Source organism: Mastigoproctus giganteus, chromosome 13 (genome assembly GCF_048544385.1).
Source record: "Mastigoproctus giganteus isolate SK-2022 chromosome 13, ASM4854438v1, whole genome shotgun sequence".
NCBI lineage: Eukaryota > Metazoa > Arthropoda > Arachnida > Uropygi > Thelyphonidae > Mastigoproctus > Mastigoproctus giganteus.
This window is the reverse complement of record NC_143587.1, coordinates 193,044-218,043: the sequence shown is the minus strand read 5'-3', so window position 1 is coordinate 218,043 and position 25,000 is coordinate 193,044. Positions and strand designations below refer to the sequence as shown.

The window sequence follows — 25,000 nt, the reverse complement described above, 5'->3', positions numbered from 1 at the left end:
CAACAAAGGGCGAAATATCAGTCATTTTGTCTTTGAACTAACGTCTATAGAAAAGGAATTTTGCACATCTCTACTCCCACAGAGGTGGGCAAAAGTTGCGGCCAATAGACATTCAGGTCTCTTTGGCAAGAGACCAGAATGCTCGGTTGCCGTTAGCGCAAGAAACAAGTTTTCTACTCTTAGCCTGTTCAAACTGAAACAAGCAAATTACGATATGCAACATTCTTCGCTTCAACAGCCTTAGAACATTTATTGGAAAACCAAGGTTTAGATAAAGGACGAGATTTTAAAGTGGAGTGTGGGATAGAGGATTCCATTCGTGCAAAAATAATTTCACTGACACGATATGAGCAAACGTTGACATCAGAAGTTTTGAAACAGTAATCCGACCATGGAAAAGAAAATAAGTCTCTCAGGTCATCCCATTTTGCATTCTTGTAATGCCAAACAACACGAGGTTGGGAATAGCCATGAGATAAAGGTTCCAATGGAGATGAGACAATCATCAAGTTGTGATCTGAAGTGCCTAAAGGACCTCTCACTTCGACCTGTGTACTTAGAAGGGTTGTTTGTGAGAAAAAGATCAAGCGTATGGGCTGTATGATTAGGATTGTCCGGTATTCTTGTAGGTAAATGAACAATCTGTGCTAGGTCATTAGTAATTGCAAAAGCCTCAGCATCTCGACCAGTTGGGTCGGTATGACTATAAAATGGAATCCAGCTGGAGTTGTGAACGTTAAAATCACCTAGGAAAATTACCTCACTGTTGGGAAAGTTGGACTGGAGAAAGTCAAGTTGCAAAGAGAGGAAGTCAGAGAGCTCCAAGTGATTAGTGGAGTTGGGAGAACGTTAGAGACAACAGCTGAATTTGACACAATGAGGTAGAGAGATCAAAGAGATGAGATTCCAAATTGCCAAGTCTCTGACAGGGAATATCAGAACGGACATACGCACAAGTACCACTTTTAAAGCGAAAGGAATCATACAGCGAATAATTTGGTCATCTGAGATGAGCAGTAGTTGAATCAACCGATAACTGAGATTCTGTCAGAAAAAGTACATGGGGTTTGGCAGACTGCAAGTGGAAATGGACATCGTTGAGATTAGAATTGGGACCACGTATATTCGTGAAATGAATTAGGAAGTGCTTGGGAGGTTTAGATCATTTCGCAGATAAGCTTGCTCTATTAGTTTGACAATTCATGGTGTATTCAATAGTAAGAAAAAGTGAGTGGGACATGCGGCATGAAGTAATTGAAATTTTTGGATATGGCGTATATCCAAAAATTTCAATCAGTCTGACTTCAGTAGTAGGGAAAATCATGGAGGCATTGATCAAGGGTGGAATTCAGGATCATTTGGATCGAATTGAAATTCTCAAGGATACTCAGCATGGTTTTGTAAAGGGAAAATCATGTTTAACAAATCTGGTTCGCTATTTCGAAAGGGTCACTCCCGAGCTGGATTTAGGGAATAATTTCGACATTGTTTATTTCGATTTCAGCAAAGCTTTTGACTCAGTCCCACATGAGCGGTTGCTTTATAAGCTGGAACAGGTTTGAATCACTGGGAAAATCCTTAGATGGATAGAAGGATGGCTTCAGGGCAGGAGGCAGAGGGTTGTGATAAATGGCTATTCCTCAGATTGGGTTGATGTAAGAAGTGGGGTTCCCCAAGGATCAGTATTAGGACCACTGTTGTTTTTAATTTTCATAAACGACATTGATGAAGGGATAGAGGGCGTGATGTCTAAATTTGCAGATGATGTTAAAATTGGTAGAGTAGTTAATGATCACTGTCAAGCTGAGCTTCTTCAGAGAGACCTAGATAGACTTCAAGAATGGTCAGAAAAATGGCAGCTGTGCTTTAATCCAACAAAGTGTAAGGTATTACACCTGGGAAACAGTAATCCCAAAATAACTTATTCACTTGGTGGAGTTCAACTAAACCCAGTACTGGAGGAAAGGGACTTGGGTGTTACGATACGGTCAGACATGAAATTCTCTGAGCATTGTAAACAGGTTGCAAGGAAGGCCCATGGTGGCCTATCGATGATCTATCGAACTTTTGCAAGTAGAGATAGGGACGTGATAATCCCATTATATAAGGCCTATGTTAGACCACACTTGGAATACTGTGTTCAAGTATGGAGACCGCACCTAAAGAAAGACATCGAGCTTCTTGAAAGGGTGCAAAGAAGGGTAACTCGCCTGGTGAGATCGGCAAAAGGGCGTCCTTATGAAGAAAGACTTCGAATATGTGGGTTGCAGAGTTTGGAAACTAGACACCTTAGAGGAGATTTGATTGAGGTGTTTAAGGCTCTGAGAGGCATCAGTAAAATGAATGAGGACAAAATTTTCAAGATTATAAATGATGCTAGAACTAGGGGACATAAATTCAAGTTACGCGGGGAAATGTTTAGATTGGACTGCAGGAAGTTCTATTTTAGCCAGCGAGTTATAAATTACTGGAATAAGTTGCCTTCATTGGTGGCAGAGGCCGACAGTTTGGGGAAATTTAAAGGTCATCTGGATAGTACTTTCGGGTAAGGGAAGCGCATAGGATGATAGGATTAATTTCCTTTTTATTTAATTTTTAATTTCATTTTATTATTTTTATTTATTTATTAATTATTATTATTATTTATTTATTTAATTTTTGTTTTTATCATTGTTTTGTTCGGATTTTTTTTTTTTTTTTTTTTTTCTGGCTGGTGCAGCATAAGCCATAGGCTTTCTTGCACCATACGGCCTTTGCTAATACTAATACTAATACTATATGAGTAGATATGTAGGGGGTTCTAACACATTTGCATAAAGTCTAAATGGTTTTAAACACAATTGTATAAGATCGGGAGGGATTTAAACACTTTTGCATACTATCCCACGACTACAGGTGTGAAAATTATATTTAGTTCACATTTCGTACCCTAGATGGCGCCACATGCTTACCGGTTTTGTTTAGTTCGTATTTTTGTCCCTAGATGGCGCCATGTATATATCTCTATTTATTTTTTTTTTTTACAGTACCAGAGTCTTTTTCTTGTGTGTATGGTTCATTTTTAATTAGCCATATATTCTTAAGTTGTGTCTGAAACGTTTTATTGGTACATTTTCTTCCTTTTTGTTGTATTCTCACAGTTTTAAAGCTTTATGATCCTTTGATAAAAAGAAAATTCCTTTTTGCTGTTTTTTACAGTACCAGAGTCTTTTTCTTGTGTGTATGCCTAATTAAAAATGTATTTTCTTTTTATCATTAAGTTGTGTGTAGAGTCTTTTTCTTGTGTGTAAGTTAACCTTTTTTGAAAATACATTTTATTATTGTATATCTGTTAATATTTTTTAACCCTTTATTACTGTCTGAAGTTGTGTGTAAACCATTTTATTGACTCATTTCCTACCTACCGAGTTTTTTTAGTTCGTATTTTTGTCCCTGATAAAAAATATTTTCTTTCGCAGTGTCTTCTCATAGATTTAAACCTTTATTGATCCTTTGATAAAAAGAAAACTCATTGTCTTGTCATAGTGTTTATTAACTAATCCACCTGAGTCTTTTTTTCTTGTGTGTGTGTAAAACTTTTTATAGGTTCGTTTCCTTAGAGATTCAATATGAAGATACATTTTTTTTTTTTAATTAGAGCCTTTTTATTATTATTGTAACTCTTTATTATTGTCTTAACTTATGTGTGTTAACCCTTTTATTGACTCGTTTCCTAAAATCAAAAACTCAAACACCAAAGAAAACTTCTGCTTTTTAATGAACAATTTTTAAAAAGGTACATCTATGAACAAACAGTAACATTTTCAGATGTGTGGAAACAGTCCATCCTCCTATCTTCAAGCTGCGGTTCCGAGATGATAATAATCACTATCAGGATGATGACAAATATAAATAGTGCGATTCCTTCGACACTGTCCATTCCTACCTGTGGAGATAGAGAAATGTTAGCAGACTATTATAATCCTAAAGTAATAGGTAGTTTCAGTTCTATTGACGCTCTTCAAAAACATACTAAATTACCCAGACGTGTTGTGCGCGAATTCCTAGCTAGTCAACCTACTTACGTGAGACATCGACAGCAAAGAATTAATTTTCGGAGGAATCAAATTAAAGTTCCCGGACTTAATCACACTTTTCAATGTGACCTGGGTGACCTGTCGGCTCTCGCTGACTCAAACAATGGATATCGTTACCTTCTGGTTTGTGTGGATTGCTTCTCGCGATATTCTTGGGTCAGAAAACTGAAAAGCAAAAATGCCAACGAGGTTGTGCAGGCGTTCAAATCTATTTTCGAAGAACAAACACCATTTTGTGTTAACTCCGACCAAGGAAAAGAATTCACGAATGCTCCTCTTCGTCGGTTATTCCATTCCCTTGGTATCAATTTCTATACAACAAGATCAGAAAAGAAGGCAGCTATTGCCGAACGCTTCATTCGGACACTGAAAGAAAAAATTTATAAGTGGATTTCTTATTCCAAAAGTCAGAAATATATTCACGTACTCGACGATATTGTGGCTACGTATAATCGTACTACCCATCGTTCTATTGGTATGGCCCCCGTAAAAGTCACTCTTGATAACGAAGAAGAAGTGTATAATAGGCTCTACCACAGCCATAGCAAAACCCTGAAACCGAAATTTAAAATCGGAGATAGAGTTGTTTTGAGCAGTTGGTCTCACCCTTTTCGCAAAGGTTACTGGGGGAATTGGACGAGAGAAGTGTTTACTATTACACGTGTTTTGAAGCGTAACCCTGTTGTGTACAGTGTGACAGGCCGTGATGGTGAGCAGATAGAAGGAACGTTTTACGAAACACAGTTACAGAAAGTTAACTTTGACGATAATCTACCCCCTGACGTCTACCCTATCGAAAAGGTACTTAAAGAAAAGACAGTTAGAGGACAACGTCAGTTATTAGTCAAATGGTTAGGCTACCCGCAAAGCTTCAACAGTTGGGTCAGCTCACAAGATGTTTTTCCTTACACTACCCAGTAATGCTAGTATGGATCTGCATCCCAGAAATTCTCAGTCACAATTCACAGTGGAACTGCCTAATGCTGTGTCTCTCTCTGGCAAATGGGAAGTAGCACTTGCCGAAGTACACTTCCCTCTTTCATGGGATAATATCTCCGATGGATGGAACATATTCTCACTGTACCCCAAAAAGAAAAAAGAAGTCAGAGCGATGACAGTATTAAAAGAAAAGTATACCACTTCCTCAAAACTTATCGATGATGTTAATTCTGTCGACAGCGACATTCAACTGAAAGTGAAAACAGACGGAACGAAAGAACAGTTCACGTTAAGGGTGAAGAACGAGGGTATGGTGAAAATCTCTAAAGTTTTTACAAGGGTTATAGGTCTCGATAAGACATTTAGCGAGGATCAAGGAGGGTTCCATATTTTCCGAAATTATCACCTCGGTGAGTGGGTTTCCAAGAAGGAAATCACAATGCCTAAAGAAGCATCCAATAGAACGATCACATATCGGGGTGTGAAAGCAGAAGCTGTTCAGGTCTGTAAACTACCACGAGGGAACTACAAAAGTATATCACAGGTGCTTAACGCCATGATGAAACTGGCCCCCCAGATCGACGCAAAAGTGAACTCCATAGGTATAGTGTCTATCGAAATCGATCCATCAGTTTACCTTCGCTTCCCAAAAACAGGACTCGGTCAGATGTTAGGTTTCGAAAAACTAGGCCGAGACTTAGAAGGCAGACTTTACGCTAAGTACCAGGCAGATATATATAGGGGTGTCAGTTCCTATTTCGTCTATTGTAATCTAATTGAGGATCAGGTTGTAGGCGACACGAAAGCGCCACTGTTACGTGTCGTATCGTTTTCCAATAACGGAGAGTTCTCGCATTTAGATTATTACCCCCTCCAGTTAAGCACGTTCCATACAGTAACCATCCAAGTGCGTACAGATAGCGGTGAATTCGTGCCGTTCAGTGACGGAAAGACTACAATTAAACTACATTTCCGTGAACGATGAATGCGTACGTCCATTACTACACAATGCAAGCAGGGGGGAACCCCTACTTCGCTGGGCCATCTATCCAGAGAGGTTACGGTTTAGGAAACATCTTCCGCACAGCATTCCGTTTTCTCACACCGATACTCAAACCAGCAGCAGCTTTCATCGGTCGGCAAGTGCTATCTGCAGGACGTAATATTGTCGATGATGTCATATCAGGTGTTCCACCGAAACGTTCGTTTTTAAATCGTGTATCAGAAGTAGGGCAAGCCATTAAAGACAAGGTGCGTAATCAGAGCGGTGGTAAACGTAGACGTCGCGATATTTTCGATGGAAGTTATGATGTCTGAGCTGGATCTTTTCAGTAAACCTGCCACTAATATGTGTGTCGAGCGGTCGTCGTATATTACTTTCCTTCCTCTGGCATCTGTAGATAGTGTAGGCCCGATCGAATTCTATATTCCGGGGACTTCAGAAGAGTATCTAGACCTCGGGAAAAGTTATTTGCGGCTGAAGGTGCGAATCACGAGAAGCGATGGAAAAGATCTGGAAGAAAATGATAAAGTAGGAGTCGTTAACAATTTCTTTCACTCTCTATTCAGTCAAGTCGATCTCTTTGTACAAGACAAACTGATTAACCCATCGTCGAATACGTACCCTTATCGTGCATACCTGGAAACGCTTCTTAACTATGGATGGGAAGCCAAGAATTCGCAACTGACAACAGAGATGTACGTCAAAGATCAGTACCCCGATGTTAAACAGATGTTCGAGAAGGACGATAGTGGTATGTACCAACGATCGAAATCCTTCTCAAAATCGAAAACTGCAGAGATGTTAGGAAGACTTCGACTCGATCTGTGTCACCAGTCTAAATACATAGTGAATAACGTCTCCCTCCGTTTACGACTGGTAAGAAGTTCCCCCGAATTTTGTTTGCTTTCCAACGATTCGTCAACTGCCAAGTTGAACATTATGGAAGCAACGTTATTCGTACGTAAAGTGAAATTGAATCCTCAGATCCAACTCGCACACATCAGTGTTTTAGAGAAGAACCCGCTCGTGTACCCGATTAATCGCGTGAACGTGACATACTTTTCTATTCCCAAAGGAATGGTAGATTCCACACGTGATAATATATTCCTAGGACAAATTCCATCACGTGTGATTGTGGGTTTGGTATCGAGCGAAGGTTTCAATGGATCGTACGCTCGCAACCCTTTTAACTTCTCTCACTTCAACATGTGTTACTTACAAGTGACTGCCGATGGTATTCAGTACCCGTCAATACCACTGACTCCCGACTTCAAGACAGGACAGTATACGAGATCGTATCTGTCGCTCTTCTCTTCATTAAATAAATGGACAGAAGACACCGGAAACGATTTGTCATATTCCGAGTATCCAGTCGGTAATGTATTGTACGGCTTTGACCTATCGCCGGACGAAAATGCCATCGGTCAACACATTAGTGCAGTGAAAAGGGGGAGCGTACGTCTGGAACTGAAATTTTCCTCACCATTGCCTGAAAACGTCACGTGCGTCTTATACAGTGAATTCGAGAACGTGGTTTCGCTGACAAAAGACAGGTCGGTTCTTCTGGATTATGAACACTGAAGAAATAGCAAGTTTGTTGGAAAGTGTTGTTAAAGATTACCCCATAAGTGTATGTGCTCGCGACGAACTGCCTACGAACATTCTTAGTAAACCGTTTCTTCTAGTTGTCAACACCGATCCATCCGACAGACCAGGAACCCATTGGATAGCTATTTACCTCGGAGAAGAAGAAGAAGTCGATTACTTCGACACGTTTGCCCGCCCCCCGCCCGAAGATTTTGCGGCGTTTCTGAAAAGGCAAAGTCGCAAGTGGACTCATAACAAGACTGTAATACAACATCGGGAATCTATAGCTTGTGGACTGCATTGTGTTTTCTTTTTAACCCATAGATGTCGCGGTATTACTATGAGACAGATTGTTAACGAATGTTATTGTAAAAATTTGTGGGGAAATGATATTATTGCTACTTTAGATGTAATCGATCACTTAAATAAACAAATTTAAAAAAAAAAAAAAAATTGTGTACTTACATGCTTATCCACTGTATTTTCTTTCCTCTCAAGCGACGGGGAGACGTCAGAATCGACGGTTTCTTCATTGCACGTTTGGGTGCGCGCCTTTCCCCGGCCGCCGCGGGAGGGAGCACGAGGGCCTCCTCCGGAGGCCCGCTTTTCTTCTTCAGTCCCAGAAAAGCCTGCAATGTTTGAAGGTAGGCCTTCACCTTGGATTCGATCGACATGTCCTGTCTCTTCAGAATTTCGGACATCTCTTCGTCCAGAGAAATCATCCGTTGGTGTTCTGGTGGTGCCAGTAGTAAATATTTTTTGAACGAGTCGTTCATTTTCTTATTAGCGATGTTATCAGTGGAATTATCAGACTACCCAGTAAGGGAAACAGTGCTCCTCCTTGCTGTGTAATAAGTCTCCGTCGCCTTGTGAAGGGGACATTTTTATCCGCTAGAACACACAGCAGTTTCTTTTTGCGCTGCAGTCTAAGACGTTCTTGGGGGGTGATTGGTATGTTACCTCTTAGTAAATTCTTACACAGTTCGCACAAAACAGTGACCTCAGAATGTGATGCCTGTCTCAAAATTGTATTTGCTTGCTTGGGGCTGGCACCAGACAAAAACCTGATGAAGTCACTATGTTTTCGGAGTCTTTTAGCCATGAAGGTACATATGCAATTGACGGGCCGTCCTCCGGTAATATGCACGAGCGCAAACGTAATTGTTCTGGCGTATCTTGTCGAAAGTCCAGTAATAAATACGAGAACGGTTTTTCTGTGGCCTCCTTATAAATTTCGACTAGAACACTCGAACGCCCTGGAAATACTTGCGAGGCTAGGTGAGATATTTGTCGGGAATCTCTGGGATTTTTAAAAACGATTAAATAGTGTGAGTTAAGACTGATGGTCCGATATTGACTACCCTGACAGAACAAATTTTGGGAGAGAAGACAGATACTTGTGTTCCTGTGATGGCTTCCTTTAATGAATATTTCAGCGATTTCGGAACTGTCTTTTGCAACGTGTAGGAGATCGTCGATTATAATTAGATTTCTGACACGTCTATCGACTTCGGGCAGTTTCAAGCCTTTTACGAATTCAACCTGCGGAAACTGTAAGAACCGATCCTGCTCTTCAGAGTAGCAGTAAATTATTCTCTCCGGAGGGGGTGAAATTAACTGTTCGCTGTTTTTAATAAGGGACAGAATGAAGGTAGTTTTACCGCTTTGAGTACCACCGGCCGCGACACATGTGAAGGGGTGGATAAAGGAACACATAGTGACAGTGTTATAACCGACAAATCATTTTTGATTGTGTTTTTCACGGAAGTATCCATATGGGTATGTCCTCTCCAAATATGCGCTTCTTAAATGTGAAACCATACCACCTAGTTAACGATGTTAGTTCTTTTATTTATATTTTTAGAATGACCAGCACAACCTTTATTTGATATGTTTATAAGAATCAGATCGATTGAGAGAGAGTCTGTTATCAGAAAGCCACTTCGCGACTGATCTACACTGAAAAATGCATCCATAATTCTATCTAATGTCAGTTCTGATATCTTCATAAATGGAAGATTAATCGGTGTTTTTAGGGAGTCGGCGTTTACACATAAACGAACATGGCTAAATTCTCCTCCTTTGTTTACATACCCAATAATTTGCTTAAACACTTGTTTGAACAATAGAAAAAACTGTTCCCCTGCAAGCAAATGTAGGTCTCGGTATTTGCACTTGTAAGTTTTATACACAGTTTTATATTTAGAGGAAAACTTCTCTGATCCTTCACTGATTTCGTAGAATCGTTCGTATGTTTCCTCACCCCCACCAATTTGAATCTGAAAAGATATGAAAAAAAAAAAAATACTTAACGTTTTTGGAATTTGGATTGTAATTCTACATATGAAATTCTGAATAAAACTTACAGGCCCTTCGTTTGATCCTCCAGCCCGCCCCTCGGCAAGTTGAGACATTGAAAAGAATTCTGCATTCTGAAAAATGAATATTAAACAATGTTATAAAACTATTTTTATCACTTTTAAAAATAAAAAAGAGATAATATAGGAGGAAATTCACTCACCTCTGTACAGTATTCGTATACATTATTTCAGCCTCAATAACTTCAGCAAGACTGACAGCTTCACACTCCAGGGAATCATCATCGCACATCCACGTGTCCATTTTTTTCTGTAACGGTTCTGTGACTGTGGTGGCTTTTTAAACTTTCTCCAATAGCCTTATGCAATTCTCGGTCATTGATCCTACTATTTTGTCAAAACGAAACTTGTTCCAAAACACTACAAACATCCTGTAAGGGTGTAACACTGTTGACTTTTAAGGTCAAAAGGAAACCTGTTCCGAAATAGTATGTCATCCACATCCTGTAAGAGTGTAACATGTGTTGGCTTTTAATGTCAAAAGGAAACCTGTTCCAATTAGTACACCTACCAGTAAGAGCTCCTTATTAGACAATTTCCGATGACGCACTTCTTCTTGTGTAATATTATTAGTCATATATCCGGGTTGTGGACTGCTTTATATATGATTGTTATACGTTCTGTCGTTACATTTGCCATTTTTCAGCAACAGTTAAGATGAGTACCACTCCAAAGAAGAACTATGTGTTTTTTCGTCGCCTCAGTTCAAACACTATTCTACGAGTTCTCCTGCTTGATTTCGAAGTATCGATCGTTTTGGAATGTACCTCGTGTTATCTAAAACTAACGACAGATGAATGGATGCAAATAAAACTAAAATGGCCTGAAGTATTACTATTAGTTCAGGGTCGTGCACAAGAAACTATTACATTTACGAAGGGCTTGGAGATTGAGACAGAAGCTGGTCGTGCTACAATTTCCAATGGTGAGATGTGCGAGTTTATTCTCGACTTGGGTGAATGTGAATCTCTTTCACAAAAAATACTCTATGTTGACGAGTTTGTATCTGTTCTTGGGGAAGAAGCTAAACTATTCACACTGATGCAAGAATCAGTGATGGATGTACTATGCTCAACACGCGAATGTTTACGACAGCGTCGGCAGTTCACCACCAGTGATATCACATTTCAAGAAGCCTACGAGTATATGGTTCGACATCTGATTCCGTATAACGTTGTAACAGACTTTATGGCTAGATGCACTTTGCAACAGAAAGAATCTGAAATTAATCCTTATAGCATTCTACAGGCAGTACTTGGTATGATATCAGAGTTAAGGAAATGTTATATTGAACGTTATGCTCATTTATTCCCATTTCATTAGACTGTGTCTTTTTTGATTATTAAAAAGATTGTTCGAGTTCTAAAAATGTCAATGGTGAGATGTGCGAGTTTATTCTCGACTTGGGTGAATGTGAATCTCTTTCACAAAAAATACTCTATGTTGACGAGTTTGTATCTGTTCTTGGGGATGAAGCTAAACTATTCACACTGATGCAAGAATCCGTGATGGATGTACTATGCTCAACACGCGAATGTTTACGACAGCGTCGACAGTTCACCACCAGTGATATCACATTTCAAGAAGCCTACGAGTATATGGTTCGACATCTGATTCCGTATAACGTTGTAACAGACTTTATGGCTAGATGCACTTTGCAACAGAAAGAACCTGAAATTAATCCTTATAGCATTCTACAGGCAGTACTTGGTATGATATCAGAGTTAAGGAAATGTTATATTGAACGTTATGCTTATTTATTCCCATTTCATTAGACTGTGTCTTTTTGATTATTAAAAAGATTGTTCGAGTTCTAAAAATGTTCATAGATGTAGCTTTTTAACAAGTGTTCATTAAAAAGCAGAAATTTTCTTGATGTTTGAGTTTTGGATTTTAGGAAATGAGTCAATAAAATGGTTTACACACAACTTCAGACAGTAATAAAGGGTTAAAAAATATTAACAGATATACAATAATAAAATGTATTTTCAAAAAAGGTTAACTTACACACAAGAAAAAGACTCTACACACAACTTAATGATAAAAAGAAAATACATTTTTAATTAGGCATACACACAATAAAAAGACTCTGGTGCTGTAAAAAACAGCAAAAAGGAATTTTCTTTTTATCAAAGGATCATAAAGCTTTAAAACTGTGAGAATACAACAAAAAGGAAGAAAATGTACCAATAAAACGTTTCAGACACAACTTAAGAATGTATGGCTAATTAAAAATGAACCATACACACAAGAAAAAGACTCTGGCACTGTAAAAAAAAAAATTAAATAGAGATATATACATGGCGCCATCTAGGGACAAAAATACGAACTAAACAAAAACCGGTAAGCATGTGGCGCCATCTAGGGTACGAAATGTGAACTAAATATAATTTTCACACCTGTAGTCGTGGGATAGTATGCAAAAGTGTTTAAATCCCTCCAGATCTTATACAATTGTGTTTTAAAAACATTTAGACTTTATGCAAATGTGTTAGAACCCCCTACATATCTACTTATATGTGGTAAGAATATAACCAGATTCTTGACATAACGTGGCCTCGACAATGCTCCCCGCATACACAGTACTCGGACTCCCTCCAGTCACTATCTGGCAGAGTAGAGGAAGCAAGATTATACATTAGCTGATCCGGAAGACTCCTAAACAGTTACCAATAGGTTCGGTCCGGTGTACTAACTAGCGGCCGGCCTGCGAACAACGCTTTAGAGCTGTACCCTCGAAATGTAAGGAATATTGGATCTCACCACGATGTTCATCATAACCTCAAAAGTCATCAATCATACTGCATGATGGAATGGAAGAGATAGGGAAGGGTTGACCGGAACTTAGCTCAACAGACTAAACATGGGTTCCACCACTTCAAGAATGTAAAGTTTTATTTCCAATGCTTGATAATATTTGTATCCCTATGTTTTTAGAGATACACATTTGCGTTTGAAAAGCTGAAAAGTAAATGCTTTGATGTGTGTATGTTTATTTATTTACCAACACCGTGAATGGTGATTCCATGTCTAATCTGCAACTTGCATTTTTACTCTATATTTGAAATTTTAAGGCCTTTTACATTTCTAAAAGTAATTTCCCAAAGTTTTAAGATTATTGATTAATGGAAAAAATTAAAACATTTTTTTCTACTATGTCTAAAAAAAAAAAAAAAAGAAAAGACAGACATTATTTTACCAAACAGATATATTTTTATTGATAAAGAACATTTTATGATTGCAAAACATGTTTGAAATAGCCAACCGAGTGTTGTATCCCTCTTCCCCCCCTATAGCAGAAACAACTCGTTTCCTTTCTTACTACTGACTGTCTTTGATGTCAACCACAGTTTTAAACCCCAGCGACTAGATTTTAAGACTATTGATTAATTGCACTTTTACAAAGTTACTTCTATTTCTATAGTAACTAAGAAAGGCATACACAATATACTAGAATGGTCCAAACTGCAACTTGAATTTAACACATTTGCTGAATGTTCGTGTACTCTGGATACGAACATATTGTCAATGCAAACAACATTAACCTTTCAATATCTCTACTTCCAGTTCTAAAGGGTATTTTCAATATGGAATTGCATTTAGTTTTAAAAAATAATGAAAAATTTTTCTGTTTCTTATTTGTTTAAACGTCTTTTCAGAGAGAAAGACAAATTGTCAAACACTTGTTTTTTCTCTCATAAACTCTAAAAGGGAAAGGCTTATTAACTCGATACTATTCTTACCAAGACAAGCATACAATTTTGGTGTTTTCTTAAGTTCATAGCATACCTTAGAAATGCAAAATAGAATCACAGCAACCAAATATCTTTTTTACCCACACAATGCTTTCAAAACAGTAAAGAGTTTTTTTCCCTAACACTCACTGTTCTCAAAGCTGCATCTAGTGAGTCTTTTATAAAGTTGATTTATTATTTTTTAACCCTCACCGTTTCAGCCAACCTCTTGTGCGCTGCTAAAACTTTTAGTAGTAGTAGTAGCGGCATGTGATGCAAAAAAGCAAGTGTATGAGCTTATGCAGTATCAGCCAAAAAAAAAAATCACACCATTCCCTCCAAATGGCTGTCCAGGTCCTCCTTAAATTTATTGAACCTATCAACTTCCACAACGACAGATGGAAGTTTGTTCCAGCAATTAACCACCCGCTGGCTAAAGGCAAATTTCCGCACATCTATTCTACATCTGTCTTTTCTTAATTTGAATTTATGCCCACTTAGGTTCCTAATCTGAACAAGTGGAAGGATCCCATCAGAATTCAGCGTGCTGAACACATTCAAGGCCTTATATACCTCAATCAGATCACTGCGCAGGTGTAGTCTCCAGCCACTGCAATGTGCAGAACTTAAGCCTATCTTGGTAAGAGGATCCCTTCAGTCCCCTCACCAATCTTGTTGCCCTCCTCTGTACACGCCCAAGGAAATCTACATCCTTACTAAAATGAGGCCTCCAGACCTGTACGTAGTACTCAATGCGTGGCCTTACCATTGCCTTATACAGAGGGACAATCGCCTCCTTTACCCTGCTAGCAAAATTCCTATATACCATTGACAAAACTCCATGATCTGCCCTGGCAGCCTGTCTGCATTCTCAGAAAACTTCATATCTGACTGCACAATTACTCGCAGGTCTTTTTCATTTTCAACCACCTTAAGTGTAGAACTACACAGTTGGTACGTTTCTCTGGGGTAACTTCTATCCATATGGAGTACTTTGCATTTGTCAAGGTTAAACTTCAGTTGCCACTTCTTAGCCCATCTGCCCAAATTATCTAAATCCTGTTGCAGTAGCACACTGCCATTACTGTCATTAACAACCCTGCCAAACTTTGTATCATCTGCAAACTTCGACACTTAACCTGATATACCTTCATCAATATCATTGATAAATATACAAAACAACAGTGGACCTAACAACGAACCCTGTGGGAATCCACTAATAACGTTAGTCCACGAAGAGCAGCACCCATTAATTACCACCCTCTGTTTTCTCCCACACAACCATCCTTTTATCCATTGTAGCAACTTACTTTAATACAACTCTGCTCCAATTTGTACAATAGTCTTGCATGCACAACAGTGTCAAAAGTTTTCCTAAAATCCAAACATATATCAAAATAAATTTTTTGCATCCAGTTCCTTTGTAACCACATCATAATATCCTATCAAATTTGTCAAACAAGTCTTTCCCTTAACAAACCCGTACTGTGTCTGAATTATTGTTGAAGTCTTGTCTAGATGATCCTGCAATGCATCTTTAACCAGTGGCTCCATTATTTTACCCGGAACAGAAGTTAAACTAACTGGTCTGTAATTACTCGTGTCACCCTTCGATCCCCCTTTGTGAATTGGGGATACATTTGCACATCTCCAGTCCGTGGGAACCTCCCCTGAGTCCAAGGACGCTCTCATAATTATGGCTAAGGGTTTGCTTAGTCGGTCTGCCGCCTCCTTTAATATAACTGGATAGATCCCATCCACCCCAGGTGCCTTCCTTATGTTTAACTTCAACAATTTCTCCCACTTTGCTCTCAGGTATTCGAAAATCATTAAGTATCTTGCTACAATTTGATAACCTTCTGCCATTTTCAAACCTTAATAATTCCTCACGTGTGAATGTAGATGCAAAATACTCATTCAGTTTGCTTGCTATCTGAGCAGGATCATCAACAGTCGAGCCATCGATGTCAAGTGGACCAATCAGATTCATCCCCTTCCTTTTAGAGTTTATATAAGTAAAGAAATCCTTGCTGTTTTTCTTAGCATCTTTTGCCAAAGATTTCTCGTAATCTGCCTTCGCCTGCCTAATCTCCTTTGTAACCTGATTACAAACTAGGTTATATCTACCATAGGATTCTGAGCCGGTTAATAATTTATGTGCATCCCACGAATTTTTCTTCTCTGTCACGAGCCTCATTAATTCATTTGATAACCATTTAGGCTTAAACTTTGAACATTATTTCTTAATAGGTACGAAACTTCTAGGAGCATCCACGATTAATTCCTTGAATGCTTCCCACTTAGAATTTACTGTTGGTAACATCGTCAGTTTATCCCACAGTACAGAATGTAAAAAACTGTCTGAGACCACCGTACTCACCATTACGGAAGCAGAAACTCTTTCCTTTACCCTTGATAGTAGTTAAATCTTTAAATAAATCCCACTTCAGTAAACTGTGATCACTGCCACTTAGTTGTTCCTTTATCTGCAAATTCTTAATTCACGAATGATCACTGGTGATAACCAGATCAAGAGTACTACTTTCTCTGGTTGCCTCTCGAACAAGAAACCCAAATCTCCTAAAGACCTGCGACCAATATCCATCAGTTGTTCTTTACTCAAAATTTTTGAAAAAGTAATTCAGCCAACAATTGCCCAGCATTGCTTTGCACACAGGCCCGAGTACCTGCATGCCGTTCTACAAAGGAGATCGACAACTACCAATCTTCTTGATACCCTCTTCAGAATTCAGCGCACCCTTAACAACAAATCACAGATTGATATCATATTCCTCGACATAAAATCGGCTTATGACAGAATACAACTCCCAGCTCTTTTTACCATTCTGAAACACTACTTCGGCCTGGCAGATACCTTACTTCAAATTTTGAAGTCTATTTTACTTCCTAGACATCTCTCTGTGACCCACAATGACTTTCAAGTAACTATTGACGTCTCAAGAGGCATTCCACGAGGACGTGTACTGTCAGCTATCCTGTTTGCAGCAGTTTTGGAACCTTTCCTTGCTCAGAATCCGAACTTTGTCTCTTATGCCGACGATCTGAAGTTCTACGTGAGCTCAGATCATAGTCATCAGATTCATCATATCAACGAACAAGCTTCTAGGCAGATATTAAGCTTGGAAAGTTATCTTGCCACAATTGGGCTGCATCTGAGCCCTTCCAAATCAGCGCAACTGACGATAACCAAGAAGAAAGTCAAAAATGATATCCAAATCTTTGTTAGTGGGGAACCGGTGCAAAAGGTGACCTCTCATACTGATCTTGGCCTCACCTGGGATGTTGGACTCACTTTTCAGCCTCACTTTGCCAGAATGAGGCAGAAGACGTACGCTGCTCTTTGGGCAGTGCGTCAAGAACTCGTTGGTGTGCATCAGCCAGCGCTGCTTGTTCGGCACATCCTGAGGTGTATTTCGCCGATTCCTCTCTATGCTTCAGAAATTTGGTCATCTGCCCCTGCCTCATACCTTCAGAAGTATCTCAGTTTAGAGTACTGGTTGCTTAGATGGATGAATGAACAGGGTGGTAGGCCACCCCCTAACTATCTCCAGATCTATCCTACAAGCAAATCTGGGCACCACTCCCTGGAGACATATCATCATGACAAAAAATGTCTTCACGCTGGCACGGCTTCTAACGAGGCGAATTGATGCTCCATCGGTATCCACATTAATCTCTGGCCCGAGGAGGGCAAGGGGGGAGCACCCCGACTCCTGTCTCCCTCTACGTCTTATGCTGTCAAACATTGATTCCCTGAGGAACATGTTTCCAGCGAATTGTCTTCGGATCTTCAATAAATTTAGGATCCACCCTGATAGGTTCTGTGAAGACAAGCCCTACAGGAAGGAAATCCTGAAGAACTGCTACCAAATTATGAAATTATAATATTCACCTGCTCCTGGATATGACCGACTGTGTGTTTTTTTTTTTTTTTTTTATATTACTGTATATCTTGTATATTATTGTATATTTAATCCTGTAAATATCTCGGGTCGAGCACGCATGTACTCTTGTTTATTGTACATTGTGTTCCTCGCACGTTTGTCTGTAAATATTCACACCCTTCTGCACAGAGCCGTCCCAGGGTGACCCAAGGTTTCTTGGGAAATAAACTGATTTAATAAATCAATAAAATTTAATAAACATGCTGCTGCAGAAAACAATCATCCAATAATTCCACAAAAGTCTTGACTAGTGTGTGAATGCCCAACCCACAAGTTCCAATCAATATCTGGGAAGTTAAAATCCCCCATTATAAGACATTCTGATTTACTAGCCCACTCTATTTCTCTGTACAATTGTTCACTGTATTCATTCGAGTCATTAGGCTTATAACACACTTCTACTCTTATTTTTGCTTTCGCAATGCTTATGTCACACCAAATTGACTCAACAGTGCACTGTTCATCTATGTCAACTGGATGCACTTATTTTGATTTTATGTTTTTCTTAATTAACAGCATAACACCTCCTCCTTTCCTATCTTATATATCCTTTTTGTACACATTGTACTCCCCAAATTTCAATTCTACATTCCTAATATCAGTGTGACAGCACGTCTCTGATATCCCAAGATTATCCGCCTTTGATGTCTTGTCGAACGCCTCAAATTCATCAAATTTATTTACTATACTTCTAGCTTTGGTATACATGCACCTATTCCTATTCCCAGCCACTCTAACACATCTCATATACTCATCTGTTTCACGATGACTGCCATCATGCCCTGAAACCCCCAGCACCCCTCGCTCCAGGTCGCTACTTACTCTAATAGAAGTTATGCAAGAATGACCTTCAAGTCTGCCTGCGTCTACTTTTCACCTTTTATTCTGTGAATCCCCCAAGCTAGCAGTTTTCCGACCCAATAACACTGCCTCGATAGCATCAGCAAATATTCTTGCACTCTTTCTCTTTAAGTGTATCCCATCCGTGTAGAAGCAGTCTCTCCTGTTAACAAGCACAGACCACGCTGAAGAAAATTCTACCCCTTGAGCCTTGCACATTCCCTTCAGGGCCGAATTGTTTGACAAGGCTCTGATCATGTACTCCCTCCTATCGTGTCTGGGCAGAACTGCAGACACTTTCAAATTTAACCCTAACTCACGACTTTTTGGCAACATTGACCTGTACTTGTTAAGTAAATCTGCAGGTCTCCTACTCTTAATGTCACTGGTGCCAACGTGTACAACATAACACCTTTTGTGCCCTTAAAAGATGATATATGCTTTACAAGGTTATCAAATTTTGCCCCTGGTAGACATACCCTGGTCCTGTTTCATTTATCCTTTTTACACAACATATTCCCCGTCTTCCTGACAATAGTCACCAACAAAAACTAGTTCCTTTGGGAACAGCGCATTCTGCCTTTGAGATTGCCGCTATGTTGCCTGATGCCCAGGAGTGCGCTCTGGCGTTGAATTGGGCAGCTGACAGCTTGATTTACCCCTCATTAATTTCTTCGAGGGCATCTATTATTTGTATTTTAAGATGAAAATAGGCAGTTCTCTGAGCTGTGCACATTAATTACCAACAACAAGAACTTTCAGGATATATCGCTGTCGGGATAAACCCCTTGGGATTCACCACGTGTAAATGCTGCCTACGTAGGTAGTCAACTAAGAAGTAAGACGAGTGCTCCAGATAATCTCAAGACAATGCCGCAAGCAATAATGGTCAAACAATGTACGACCCCACAGGTGGCACAATAATCTCTTAATCACTGAAAGTACTAGAAAGTTTAAAAGTGCACTAAAGGCAGCGGAGGAATTTCAGAACTATACAGAATTGCATATTTAGTCCACATTATGGATCAGAAAGAAATAATTCCGGGTCTATTAATATGTAAAATTTGTGGACATAATGAAGAAACGATTATCAAATGCATTAAATGCCTCGGGTTGATATGTAATTCTTGTACCAAGATAAACCTAACTAAACTGCCCAAAGCTAAAAGACGGCTATTTATTTGCGATCAGTGTAAAGAAAATACGAAACAAATAACTTCCTGTAAGGCGCCAGATGAAGCTCTCATTCAAGAACCACAAAATAAACACCCTGAAACTCTAACGGATATCGATGCCGATACTCCTGAGAATGACCACACGTTAGAAATAGCTTCAAAAATGAATGAAGGAACAAATGAATCGCTGGATGATGATAATTTTACACAATTTCCTCTGAGCACTCAAGATTACTTAGATCTAGAGTCCTATCGGGCCTCCGACAATCAGGAAATCAGTACACGTTCTCTGAATAAAAGTACTCAAACTGAAAGTATAAGCAATGCCGAGAGTAGTCATGCACTGCTAACGGTAAACACGGATTTTCAGAACACAAGAAAAGCCCCTGAACAACTCTCAGCAGCAATAGAAAGTATAGCTCTGAATCTGAAGAACGTTCAAGAAAATCTAGCGGTTTTGATTGACGAAAACCAAATACTTCGAGGGCAAAATATAGAAATCTCTCAAGAGCTATTCACCATCAAGCAAGTCATAATGAATTTATCAGAACATACAAGGAGACCTGAAAGTACAGCATATGGCAAGTACAAACAACAGGATAATGAATATCATGATTCAGACGCGATCTCAACAGAAACTCGACAACGGGTCACTGATAGCAGTATCACACTAGAGCCAGAGAGAGTACCAGTATCCACGTGTAGCAAACAGTTCCCAGTGATGATCTCAGCAACAAATGGACACATACCGCAAGCTGAAGAATGTTTTGTCACCTTCGAACAGGAAAAAATCGATAAGCATCCGCATAACAGTGCAACCGTTTCCTCTCAGAGCTGCATCTCAATGCATAAAAACTCCTCATCTGAAATTCATACAGTGAAAAAAAAGACAACAGAGCATACGTTGAAAAAGGATACTCAGAAGATAAGGGGTGTAACACTTGCTGGCACTAATTCAGTAGATACAGTCAATGAGGTAGTCGGCTGCTGCCCAAACCCGCCACAGCAAAAACAATCGTTTTGGCGGTCTTATGCCGACGTTACCGCTATCAGCCCAACTGGCATCCGACCCAAAGGTAGAGACAATCAAAACAGCACCCACGAAGAGAACCAACCTCTTAATCCCAGCGCTGTGTCGTATATCCCTCCATCTCTAACAAACATCAATGAAAAGGGTATCATAAGACATAATCAGAAACCCAATCAACGAAAGACTTGCCCAGCACATAACTATAACATAACGGCTGTACTGACTCGGGACCAAATCTTTGTATCAAGATTAAATCCAAAAACCACTACTCAGGCAATCATAGAAATGTATTGGAAGGAATACTCCATCAGAGTAGATGTTAGACAACTACGTACGCGGCACGCATCTTATGCCTCTTTCATTGTCTCAAAGCCAGCTGATCCCTGCCAACCCCTAATAAGCTTGGACCCATGGCCACAAAATACTCTAATTAAACCTTATGAAAACAGAAAAGCTAGCGTGCTCCAGAGGGGGCATAATAATACTCAGGTATAGCAATTACAGAGTGTCCCATCCACACTGGCATCTGTAACTATCAGATGCTACATTCATAACATAAGAGGCATAAGTTGCAAACTCCATACACTTCAATCTATTCTCCTTACTGCAGAGTACGATATTATTTGTTTAATGGAGACCTGGATGAACCACAATAGATGTATTGACACTCTTTGCCTCCCTTTGAACTATGCTTCTCAAGTTAATGGACGCGCCATTCGCCGCGGTGGTGGAGTTGCAATTATCTATAAAAATTCCTTTTCTCGACATAGGACCAACTCAAGTAGTTCCGAAAACTTTGAAGCCATCTCTGTAATCCTTGACCTCAATGAAATTAGAATACAGGTTTGCACTGTCTACCTCCCTCCAGAACACACCCTAGAGGTTAGAACGGAATTAGCGACCTGGATTACTACCAATCTCCAACCCAACGTCCCTACTATTCTCGTAGGGGACTTCAACATGCCCCTGCCAAGGTACTCAACGGCTCGGTCTTCTCTGGAAAACATGCTACATATGCTCGACCTTCATCCTCTTCAAACTCCCCCAACTCGCGGAAATCAGCAGCTCGACCTCATTTTTCACAACATACCTCATGCGGAACTTATCCAACCAACCATCTTCTTCAAATCAGATCATCAACCGTTAGATTGTGAATTTTATGCCCATTCCGACCTCTCTAATGCCTCGGTTGAAGGATGTGGCCCGCTGCATACGAGAAGAGTCTTTTCAAACAAGTTCATTAAGCAAGAAATAATCCTCCATCGCCTCACTACGTATAAATGGAACTGTCTGTTAGAAAAGTCAGGGCCTGAAGCCGCTTCCATCCTGGCTGAAGAATTATTTCAAATAGCTTGTGTTGGTGCGTCTAAGGAGATTCGGATCTCACATCGATCTAACTGGTGGTTTAACAACAATATGAAGGTTGTGTTTGTAAGAAAACAAAAGGCTTACAGAAAATGGCAGAAAACCAGAACCGCTGAAGACTACATCGCTTACAAAAAAGAACGAGCCTGTTTCTTAAAGCACAAACGCCAAGAGTACAACCTTGCAATTTCTAAAAAGCTTAAACAGTCTAAAAGAATCAATAACAACAAGAATACCAACTTCACCATGGATGAAACTTTATTTAGGGAATGGGCGAACAGTATCTTCGGAATCTCTCCAGACCCTAATTTAAAGAATAACTCTCTCGCACCAGACAATACCAGTTGGCTGGTAAATTACATGAATAACATGACTCCATCCGGATCCAATCTTGATATCAGACCTCTACTAACAGAAATCACCATAACCAAAGAAAATGTAATTCAGGCATTAAATAGTCTCCCAAATAAATCCACTTCTGGCCCTGATATGTTCCCCCTCTTCATCATGAAAATAAGCAGTCCATTCATCATCGAGGTCTTGCTACACATATTTAGAGAAACCCTACACACTGGAATTATCCCTGAAATATGGAAACATTATATTGTAAAACCTGTGCCTAAAGTCAAACATCCGAAAGACAAGAAGGATTTTCGTCCAATCTCTATAAGCTGCAATTTACTAAAATTGTTCGAGAAGACTCTGCTGCCAATTCTTGTTATGCATTTTTTCCATAAAAGACCACCATATTTACACACTGTGATTCCAAAGAGATCAACTGTGACTAATCTAATGGACACCCTATTTCGGATCCAAATGACTCTGAACGCCAAAGAACAGATTGATGTAGTATTTTTAGACATTAAAGCTGCTTTCGATAATGTCTCAATCAATTCCTTGATGACAATACTTGAAAGGCACTTCAGAATACAGGGAGGCCTATTAAAAGTCATCGTTTCCATTCTCAAACAAAGGCATTTGAGAGTAGAACATAGAACCTTCCAATCGAACCACGTCGTCTACAGAGGAGTCCCCCAAGGTGGCGTCCTTTCCGCACTATTTTTTGCTGCCGCTTTGGACCCCTTCCTATCTACGCATCCTGACTGCAGCTCTTACGCAGATGATATAAAACTCTTCATCTCGTCAAAACACGGTGACAAATCTGAAGCAATCAACGCCCATGCCACTGCCCTAATAGAAGAACTTGTCCATTATCTTGAGAATATTGGCCTATCCATAAATCCGACCAAGTCAGCACAAATGTCTTTCACCAACCTGAAGAAGAAGATGAACATAAACATCTACATAAATGGTATTAGAGTGCAAAAGGTTTCTCATCACACTGATCTAGGGCTCACCTGGGATGAAGGCCTGACCTTCCAACAGCACTTTGCCAACACTAAAGCAAAAACTCTGTCAGCAATGTGGGCGATAAGACAGGAACTTACTGGAGTAAACAACCAAAAACTTGCCACTCACTACATACAAACATGTCTTGTTCCCATTCCCATGTATGCCTCGACGATCTGGTCCTCTGCTTCCCTCACTAACATCAAAAAATTCATGGGTATCGAGTACTGGATTTTAAGGTGGTTGAACCGTGTTAATGGCCTCCCTTTCACCATCTCGAGATCAATCATGTATGCTAACCTCGGTTGCACCCCTTGGAATCAGTTGCTGATTACAGGAAATCTGCGTAATCTCTGTCAACTCCTCACCGATCGCTTTGACGCTCCAAATGTCCATAATCTTGTTGCAGGTCCTAGGCTTTCCCGCGTCCTTTGCAATAGTTCATGGATTCCCCTAAGAAGCTTATTACAGAATTTAACTATGCTTAGAAGATGTTTTCCGTCTAACATCCTCCAAACGTACAACACCCTGAAGATTGATCCCCACAAGTTCTGTGATGAGAAAGCGTACAGATCTGAGAAGATACAGGACATGTACCACCACATAAAACTGTAGAAGTTTCCTGATTATCTCCTTCAGGATGGAATCTCCCATGAACTGTACTTTGCTGAAGAATTAATTTGTTTTAAATGATTATGTGTTTTGTATGTACAGATGTATTGGCTGTATATGCACACATTAGGACGCGTATGTGTTTATATGTCTCTACCTTTTGCTCGTGTCACTGTATATATTTTTATCCGCTATATTTGCTCACTTTAGATGTTTGTTGGATAAAGAAACTAATGTTCATAATATTATATAGAAACTGTTTCTATAAAATAGAAATAATAATAATATGTGTAATTTATGTACGACTTCTATGTTTGCTGTCTAAGTCAAAATGTACAAATGTATATAGGCACCCTCCTAGCTGAAGGCTGTTCAGGGGTGAAGCATATGGAATAAATTGAATAATAAATAAATCTACCCTACAGCTCAAGCTCTCATAGACGCCTAGTAGAACGCTGGGTTGATGCCTAATTTCTTGACACGCTCTGCACCTGGCACACAAAGACATCCTTCTTGGCTAGATCATGTTCTGTTCCAGATAGTTCGGCAAACATTTCACAAGCTGCACTTTTTTAGGCTGTGATGCGTTGGAGAATTGTCCTCCTCAGTTCTCAGGAGTCATAGCACTCCTGCTACTTTGTGCCCGTTGCTTTGCTGCTCTGGTCTGGGACTTGATATTTTAATTTAATTAATAAGTTCAATAAATTTAATTAATTAATTGTCAATACTACGCTATCTAATAGAATCCTAAATGCAGTGATGCGTATTACGCTATATAATTATACGTTAGAACTGCCTAGTTACCACAATTAAAAATTTCAATTCCTATTACTCTATACATCCCAGGGGCTCACATCTGGTGAGTTTGGGCTTGGCACACCCAGGATCCTGAGCTGGATATCATCATCGTTCTCTTTCTTGGTGATTTCCTTCTACTTCTCTCTCT

At 39.6% G+C, this 25,000-nt stretch overlaps 2 protein-coding genes across 2 annotated transcripts; both read left to right on the top strand.

The window, feature by feature from the left end:
• The first annotated feature begins 3,875 nt into the window (after window positions 1-3,875).
• On the top strand, window positions 3,876-4,997 carry LOC150075710 (uncharacterized). Its single transcript, XM_090387846.1, has 2 exons — window positions 3,876-4,360; window positions 4,484-4,997. Exons 1-2 carry the CDS (start codon window positions 3,876-3,878, stop codon window positions 4,995-4,997), a joined length of 999 nt encoding a protein of 332 aa, XP_090243972.1.
• Window positions 4,998-6,363: 1,366 nt separating this feature from the next.
• On the top strand, window positions 6,364-7,599 carry LOC150075709 (uncharacterized protein F54H12.2-like). The gene has a single exon (XM_090387845.1). The coding sequence runs from the start codon at window positions 6,364-6,366 to the stop codon at window positions 7,597-7,599; it is 1,236 nt and encodes a 411-aa protein (XP_090243971.1).
• The last annotated feature ends 17,401 nt before the right edge of the window (window positions 7,600-25,000 follow it).

What these genes read in the sequence shown, in the direction of transcription:
- LOC150075710 (XM_090387846.1), top strand. Translation starts at nt 3,876, where the DNA reads ATGATGACAAATATAAATAGTGCGATTCCTTCGACACTGTCCATTCCT. An exon ending in ACGAATGCTCCTCTTCGTCG is followed by an intron (nt 4,361 to 4,483) that starts GTTATTCCATTC and finishes TTATTCCAAAAG; the next exon opens with TCAGAAATATATTCACGTAC.
- LOC150075709 (XM_090387845.1), top strand. Translation starts at nt 6,364, where the DNA reads ATGTGTGTCGAGCGGTCGTCGTATATTACTTTCCTTCCTCTGGCATCT.